The sequence below is a fragment of the Myxocyprinus asiaticus genome, chromosome 27, assembly GCF_019703515.2.
Source record: "Myxocyprinus asiaticus isolate MX2 ecotype Aquarium Trade chromosome 27, UBuf_Myxa_2, whole genome shotgun sequence".
Classification (NCBI taxonomy): Eukaryota; Metazoa; Chordata; class Actinopteri; order Cypriniformes; family Catostomidae; genus Myxocyprinus; species Myxocyprinus asiaticus.
Genome location: NC_059370.1, coordinates 46,300,955 through 46,310,234, shown reverse-complemented (window position 1 = coordinate 46,310,234; position 9,280 = coordinate 46,300,955). Strand labels below are relative to the sequence as shown.

The window sequence follows — 9,280 nt, the reverse complement described above, 5'->3', positions numbered from 1 at the left end:
GTTAAGTTTGACATTAAAACTTTATGTTTACTGTTCAGCCGGTTTCCGCCTCCTCCTTGCCCATCCTTGAACTGTTACACTGATGCCGAAATCTGGGATAAGGAGGAATGGTACGCTGCTATGGAGTCATCTTCGCCACTGGAGGAAGTGGTCCGATCTCTCGCCAGCATCCACCAGGCTCAACATCAGGCCCTCATGGATCTGTGGGCGGAGCAGCAACAGTGCTTCGAGGCACTCCTTCAAGACCAAGAAGAGGACCGATGGGCGTTGCGGAGCTTGGTACCCCTAGGGGGGGCACATGCAGCGACCCCGGCAGCAGCAAACCCCCATGTGACGCTGGCGAAGATGGGGGCGCAAGATGACCCGGAGACCTTTTTGGAGCTCTTTGAGCGCATGGCACAAGCTCTGGAATGGCCATGGGCTTAATGGGCAGTCCACCTCCTACCGCTGCTGACTGGGGAGGCCCAACTTGTGGCCCAACAACTCCCAGTCAACAACCTCCTGAGGTACCCCAAGCTGAAGAAAGCCATCATACAGCTGGTCGGCCGCAATTCTGAAGAGCATCGCCAGCGGTTCCAATCCCTCATGCTGAGCAAAGCTGGCCGCCCGTTTGCCTTCGCTCAACAGCTCCGTGACACCTGCCAGCGGTGGGTGCTGGCTGAGGAGCCCAGTGACGTCAGGGGTGTCATCGATCTTGTGGTACTGGAACAATTAGTCTCCCAACTACCGAAAGGAACTGTGGAGTGGGTCCAGTGCCATCGACCGGCATCGCTGGATGAAGCAGTGCAGTTGGCGGAGGACCATTAAGCAGCATACCCGGGGGCCCGCTCTCTCTCTCTCTCTCTCTCTCTCTCTCTCTCTCTCTCTGTGAGGTGAGGTTTGGGCTGGTCTGTTGGAGTTATGGGGAGCCAGGAACAGCCGCGAACAGTGCCCGGTGATGGAGGTGAAAACGTTGATCCAGGTCCCCGACACTCCACAGGCCACCCCCGATCGAGCCGGAACATGCCAAAAACCTGTGAGTATTGGGGGGGTACATACCAAGCCTTGGTGGATTCAGGTTGTAACCAAACCTCCATTCATCAATGCTTGGTTCAAAATGGGGCATTGGATACAAATAATCGGGTGAAGGTGAGGTGTGTGTGTCCTCTTCCGTTGATCAAGGTTCCCATTGACAGAGTTAGCATGGACCTCATCGGGCCATTAGAACGGTCAGCACACGGGCATCGCTTTGTGTTGGTTCTGGTGGACTACGCAATGCGATACCCGGAAGCAGTGCCTCTTTGCAACATTTCAGTATGTAGTGTTACAGAGGCACTCTTCAAAATAATCTCCCAAGTGGGGATTCTGAAAAAAGTCCTCACTGATCAGGGCACTACTACGTGAGCTGTATGAATTATTGTTTTTTTTTTTTCTATTAACATTTTTTATTGATTCCTATATTAACACATACAAGCAAGAACATATACAAACAGAATCAATACTTAACCCCCTCTATTACTACCCCCCTCCAATCCTACCCAAAACAACATCCCAGTGGTCCCACATAATTATAGACACACAAAAACAATATTAAAAAAGAAAATAATTAATAAAATATAATTCACACACATAAACTCTACATCTCTCTCTCCACTGTCCCTCCCCGAGAGCCCTCCAAAAATTCCAAATATTTGCCCCATTTTCCCATAAACAAGTCCAAATTACCCAATCCTCTAGATACCCCTTCTTCAAATGCTGCCACCCTCCCCATCTCTGTACACCACTCTAGAAATGATGGCGCTCCGTCGGACTTCCAACCCCCTAAAATGACTTGTCTGCCAATCATAACACTTGTTAAAACCCAATTTTTAATAAATTTGTCCCCCAAATTTATGACAGCTCTGTCACCCAAAATACAATGTCTGGGGCAAAGCAAAACTTGAGTGCCCAAAACATCAAACAAATAGCTCTGCACCTTCATCCAAAAATCTTGAATCTTAACACACCCCCAAAAGGCATGAGTTGTGTCTCCAACTTCTGATTGACAATGCCAGCAGTTGGGTGTGTCTTTAAGACCAAGCTTATATAATCTAGAGGGGGTCCAGTAAAATCTATGTAGAATCTTAAATTGCATAAGGCGAACCCGTGCATCTCTAGATGCAGACTTGATGTTTTTTAGAATCCTAGTCCACACTTCTTCCTCCAATACCAAATTCAAATCTTTTTCCCATAATCTCTTGATAGAAGCTAAAGCTCCATCCCCCAGACTCCGAACCAGCAGGGAGTAATACACTGATACCTCATGACCTTTTCCAAAAGCAGTAATCACCTCTCCCAAAGCATCTGCCGCTTTAGGGGGGTGTGTGCTACTCCCAAAAATAGTACAGAGCATGTACCACTCTGACCAACAGAAAGAGGACTTATTGATACATAATTTTGGGTTCAGCCATATGCTTGAGGCAACATTTGAATAAACGTCCAAATTAAATACGCTGGCCACTCTTGTCCAAATCATGTGCAAATGTGAAATAACGGGGTGTGACTTAACTTCTCTGGTTAGTTTAATAGAAAGACTTTGCAATGGTGAAATAGGGGCAAGGACTTCCTGTTCAATAGAAAACCAGGGAGGGGCTTTTTCAGGTGGAAGCGACCAATGAGCCAAATGCCTGAGACCAAACATGTAATAATAAAACAAAATCTTGGGTAAGCCTAACCCACCTTTATCAATCGGCCTATGTAATTTGTTGGAATGTAGTCTGGGACGTTTACCATTCCAAATGAAGGACTTCGCTATGCTATCAAATTGCTTAAAATAAGAGAGGGGGACATCTACAGGGAGAGACTGTAGCAGGTAGTTGAATTTTGGAATACAATTCATTTTAATAACATTAATCTTCCCAGTCATCGATAAATGTAATGAAGCCCATCTGTCCACAACGCTCAAAAACCTTTTTATTAAAGGGTCAAAATTAACTCGAACTAAATCAGACAAATCTGCTGGGAATAAAATACCCAAATACTTAATGCCCTGTTTGGGCCACTGAAAGGCACCTGGCTGGAAAGAATAATTAATTCCAAATCTGTTTTGGACGCGGGCGGATTAGCGGATAATTCCCTTTCCGATGACTCAAGATAATCGATTCGTTTTTCAACTTCTGTCACTCTTGTAAACAACTCAGAGAATTTTGTTTCCATCGCCGTAATCGATCGACGTATTACAGCGAGATCCTCCAAGTCAGCAACAACCTTCGTCAACATCATTGACATGTTGGACAGTTGATGCTGAATTTCATCTACTGACGTAAATCGAGTCCCCGTCTCACAGTCCCGTCAGAGGCCTCAGCTTGAACACGTAAGTGTCTTTTAATGTCTCCAGAGTCTGAGGATTTTGACTTCTTTGCCATGTTTACCTCAAAGAGCAAGTATGTAACTGAGTGTATCGAATCTCACCAGATTATAACATGAAAATAATTAAAAAACTAGCAAAGTTCGCAGAGCTCGTGTCTCACACGTATGCTTCTCACATGTCATCCCCGGAAACTCCCAATTATTGGGTATTAAATCTATTCAGGCAAGGGTGTACCATCCACAAACGGACGGCTTGGTCGAACGATATTATAAGACCTTAAAAAATATGATTATTAAGTTCGTGCACAAAGATGCTCGGAATTGGGATAAATGACTCGAACCTCTGTTATTTGCAGTGCGAGAGGTCCCGCAAGCCACCAGTGGGTTTTGCCTGTTTTAACTGTTATATGGGCGTAAGCCCCGTGGTGTGTTAGACATCATGAAGGAAAATTGGGTGGAGGGACCTTCACAAAGCAAAACTGAAATTCAATATGTTCTTGACCTGAGAGCAAAACTCCACACACAGGGGTGTCTATCACAGGATAATTTGCTACAGACGCAAGAACGTCAGTCCCGGCTGTATAACAGGGGAGCTCAGCTACAGGAGTTTGCACTGGGAGATAAAGTCCTTGAATTACTGCCCACATCGAGCTCTTAATTACTCGCAAAGTGGCAAGGGCCCTTTGAAGTCACACAGCATGTTGGGGAAGTCGATTATGAGGTAATGTGTACAGATAGGGGCGTGGCTCATCAAATTTACCACCTCAACCTACTAAAACCATGCAGAGAGGCGGTCCCCATATCCTTGGAGACGGTAGTTCCGGAGAGGGACGAGCTCGGTCTGGAGGTGAGTCTAAAAGCCAATCAGTTCACTCCGGTCCCTTGCCGTCACAATGTACGGAGGTTGCAAAATAATTTCTCTGACATGTTCTCACCTCTCCCCGGCTGCCCCCACGCTGCATATGCCGCTGCTTATTTGGATGATATCATTATTTACAGTAATGACTGGCAATGGCATGTGCAGCATCTAAGGGCGGTTCTGAGGTCACTGCAATGAGTGGGGCTCACAGCAAACCCGAAGAAGTGCGCAACTGGGCGGGTAGAGGTACGGTATCTGCAGTTTCACTTGGGTCACGGGCAGGTGCGACCCCAAATAGATAAAACTGCAGCGATCGCGCCCTGCCTGAGATCCAAGACCCAAAATGAGGCGAGACAGTTTCTGGGGCTGGCTGGCTACTATTGAAGGTTTGTGCCTAATTTTTCCGACGCCACCAGCCCGCTGACTGATCTCACTAAAAAGGGAGCCCCTTTTATCATTGGGAAAAAATGTCTTTGGGTAGATTTTATGGTGCTATGTGTTCAATTTCTTCTGCTGATACACAGAGAATTAAAACTAAATGGGAGGAAGAGTTAGCTACTGATATTGATGATGAAACATGGGACGACATTTGGTCTTATGCTAAGAAAATATCTGTTTGTTCACGTACAAGAGAAATACAATTTAAAATCATACATAGACTCCATATTTCTCCTAACCGCAGGCATTTTTTTAACCCCTCTATATCGCCTATGTGTTTAAAATGTAAAACTGAAGTAGGTACTTTAACACATTGTCTGTGGTCATGTAACAGTCTGCAAAGGTATTGGTTTTTGGTGCTGGAGGAAATGGAAAAGATCTTTAATATGCAGTTGGATTTTGACCCAGTCTCATTGGTACTGGGTATACCTAATGAATGCATTGTTTCATCTGCTAACAAGAAATTGTATAATATTCTCTCCTTTGCTGCCAGAAAAAATGTTTTACTTAATTGGATTAGTGATAAATCTCCATCACTTATAGGCTGGCATAAGATAATTTTTGAGCTGATTCCCCTGGAGCGTCTTACCTATATATTACATCAAAAAACAGGCCAGTTTTATAAAGCCTGGACTCCATATTTGGACTACATGGAACCTCATCTTCGCCCTATTATACTACAAGGAATATTGTAATTGTGTTACTATCTGGACATTTAACTTTTCTGCTCTACTCATTTTTTTTCCTCTCTCCCTGATCTGTTATATATGGGGTAGTCCTGTTTTATCTAAAAATCTGAGCTATTTCTTTCTTTTCTTTTTTTTTTTTTTTTCTGGTTGTTTGGGCGATGTCTTGTTATTTTTGTATTACATTGAAAATTCAATAAAAATAATTATAAAAAAATAAATAAATAAATAATAAAAAAAAAGGGAGCCCCAGACCTGGCCAGTGGACGGAATCGTGACAACAAGCTTTCACGCAGGTAAAAGCTGTGCTTTGTGGCGGGCTGCTTCTGCACTCCCCTGATTTCTCTCTCCCTTTTGTGTTACAGACGGACGTATCGGACAGGGGGCTGGGTGCTGTACTGTCCCAGGTGGTGGAGGGGGGAAGAGCGCCCGGTGGTGTACGTAAGTCGGAAGCTCTCTATGAGAGAAACTAAGTACAGCACCATAGAGAAGGAGTGCTTGACCATCAAGTGGACGGTCCTCACTCTCCACTACTATTTATTGGGACAGGCATTCACCCTCTGTTCAGACCATGCCCAGCTCCAATGGCTCCACCCTATGAAAGATGCCAACGCCCGGATCACCTGTTGGTATTTGGCACTCCTGCTGTTTAAGTTCATTAGCCCAGTATTAAGTTAAGGTGGTCCATAGACCGGGGGTGGAGATGGCTGTCGCAGATTTCCTTTCCAGAAAAGGGGGGTGAGTGGGCAGTCCGGACGGTTCCCCCGGCCTGAGTCGGGCGGTGGTGGTATGTAGAGGTGAGTGTAGCGTGACACATCAGAGACTGTGTATTTATGATCAGAGACTTTTTATGATTATTGCTGAAAAGCTGGACTGGTGGTTGTGGAGATTCCCCCTATACTATGTAAAGCACTTTGAGTATCTTGAAAAGCGCTATATAAATGTAAGGAATTTATTTATTTATGCCAAAAAGCAGTCTTTTGTTTGATAAATGCTGGAAAGCGATTTCTGTTTTATTTTAATAAAAGCTGACTCACTTGGAACGTGGAAACCGGCTCCTGCTTCCTCCTTTATCTGCCCAACAACAAGCCTTTGCTACAAACTGATGGTGCATTGAGGTCTGTTGGAGGGTGCTTAGCATGTTATGTTACAACATGAAGCACGTTTTTTTCCAGTGTATAAATACATGATCGACTAAGGTGTTATTTAATAATTCCAGATGTAATTTACACTGTAACTAAGGTGAGCGGGGTTGGGTCAGTTCCACAGCACACTTGTCATTTTTTTATTTTTATTAACAATAACAAGACCTCACTTTCTCTGTGTGTATGAATTTAAAATGAGTGGAACCATAAGTTGCATTAACTGGAATAATTTTTTGTTGTTGTTATTTACTGAACTTTAAAACGACAACAGATAATTCCAAACGGCTGACCATCATTTTGAGGGAAACCAAGAAAATAATTTTAGTGTCATGAAAGAAAACGAACACATCAGTTTTCATTGTAACGTCGCTCTCTCTCTCTCAGTGTGTGTGCGAGCAAGAGAGAGAGCATTCTCATCCAAGACCATGAGAAAACCTTTTCATGTAAAATAACGCAAAGTAACCAATGACTGATAAAATATTATGATTATAATAAAAGCATGCAGCAGCACTTTGCATAACCACTATGTTCAAATATTCTACGTGACAGATTTCTACCAGTTTAACCAGTATATCAATTTACCTTTTGACCAAATCCTCTTAACATTGATCATGCACAATGATCCCGGTTGACTGAGGACTCGAGACAAGAACTTAATAGACCTTTTTCACACTCTGGGTTTTGGAACGTGGAAATAAACCTTTGCAGGGTAAACTTCGACAGTGGTGAATGGGAGATCGCAGCACATATTATTTTCACTTACACATTTACTCCAAGATCCACTATTACCTTTGATTGACTTTCCAGAAGAGGAAAAAAATAGAGAGCGGTGCATTAAGACAGTAAAGTGGGAGAAGATGCCACATCATATAAAGAAGTTTGCTTGAATTAAGCTGCTAAATAAGGTGGAAACGCGTCATCACAGTCTGTGAAAAAGATCTATTTCTTTCTTACAGCTACCTGACACAATTATATTAGACAAACCCTCGACTAATAGATTATTGTCAAGCTGGGTAATTTTATTTTTACATTTTCATTTAGCTTTAGTTTTAATTGGTCAGCTTTCGATAGTTTTAGTTGAGTTTTTTTTCTTCAGGTTTTTCTAGTTTTAGTGTAGTTTAATTTAGTTTTCATTCAGTAAAATCAACACTGAACCCTAGGACAAATAATATTTGAAAGGAATAGAAAAATTTAAAATGAATAGAAAAGACGAATCCATTCTGAGTTCTGCTCACCGGTCTCTAATCCTCCAGCTTGTTATTTAATTAATAAACTTAATGAATTGTTTTCTGAATGAATTACTTGAAATATCACTGAGACCCCACACACATTCTGTGTGCTTTTACATGTACAAATACAATGTACAAACCCTGTACATATGGTAAAAAAGGTGATGAAGTTCTCAACATTCAACAACAAATTCAATAATATAAATATCAGATATAAAGAAATTAAAATAAGTATATGCATCAAATAATGCTGAATGTCACATTAGATCAGTCAGAATGAGTTGATTGTTAAAGATCATCTGACCAAACAAATGAAATACATACAATTAAAAAACACAATCTGCACAGTAATACTTTGTTAAAATAGCTTGCATTACAAATGTAAAAATCTTTATAAAAGAAGTTCACTTGAGGTGGTGGACACAGTGAAACGCTTTGATCTGTTGGTAAAGTTTGCAGCTGCTGGTTTCTGGTTTGTTGTGGGTTTGAACTTTAACAAACGTTGAGAGATGAAGAGAGACAGAGAGAAAAACAGAACATCATGAAGAGAGAGAACAACAGGAGGAGAGGAGGAGACAGTCGCTGAGCGTCCGAGCCCATTCGTCCATTTATCCTGTTCCTTTTATTGTTGGGTGTGTTACGTGGGCGGGGTCTGTCATGGGGGCGGGGCGGCTTATCAATATGGAGTGTGTTGTGAGGAGGAGAGAAAGAGCCGTAACCCGGCCAATCGTCACTGAACCGCTCACCTGCTTCAGCATCAACACCAGAACCGCTGCCGCCCTCCGCCTCACCTACACACACACAAAAACACACAAATTGACTTCCGTTGTTTTTATACTGGGATAATGATATGTAAAGTGCTCCATCAAAAATGAGTTGCAAGTCGCATTGGGCCATTTTTGGAAAAACATCAAATTTGGTCAAAAACTGACTGAACTTGTTTTGATAAAACAAAGTATCAGCTTTCAAATGATGTCATTGTAATAAATATATATAAACTATATTGGCCATCTCGTCACCCTCTCGCTATTTCCATGCTAGATCAAGTGTTGGGAATGTCAGAGTTCATTTGGACAATCTACGATTATTGGAATATTCACCAAAAAATACCTGAGCCGGACTCTGTTGTAGCATTAATTACAGACTCTTTAATAAATGCAAGATCGCCATTCAACAATTCTTATATTTTAAATGACTTCTTTACTTCTTGTGCCTTGGACTTCTTATTTTCCAAGGACTACAGGTCATGGAGGTGGCTTAGCCACAATTTTTAAGAACAGTTTGAGGTGCAACATTTTAAGATTGACCTGATCACACCTCTGCTGTGTGTGCTGGTTTACAGAACTCCCAAATTTTAACTGATAAAGCCTTAACTGATAAAATACTGATGTCTCAGAGATCAAAGTCTGGAGGTTTTGGATGATTTCCCCTTCATCATGCACAGGTAAGTGCTACTTTTACAACTGTCACGTCAGCAATGCCGGTTTTTCCTCATTAATATGAAAATGGCAAAGAATATAAATTAAATATTACCAACTCTTAAAGTCTGCCACCCAACCCAAACCTCTGCCAAACCCTAACCATTAGTGGAGTAAA

The 9,280-nt window shown here is 42.3% G+C and overlaps 1 protein-coding gene across 1 annotated transcript in view; it reads right to left on the bottom strand.

Annotated features, from left to right (window-relative positions):
* Positions 1 to 7,477: 7,477 nt before the first annotated feature.
* gpc2 (glypican 2) overlaps positions 7,478 to 9,280 on the bottom strand; it is a 13,465-nt gene continuing 11,662 nt past the window's right edge. The window contains exon 11 of the mRNA XM_051658110.1: positions 7,478 to 8,475. Coding sequence (XP_051514070.1) covers positions 8,177 to 8,475 — 299 coding nt within the window. The 3' untranslated portion in view covers positions 7,478 to 8,176. The remainder of the gene's footprint in view (positions 8,476 to 9,280) is intronic.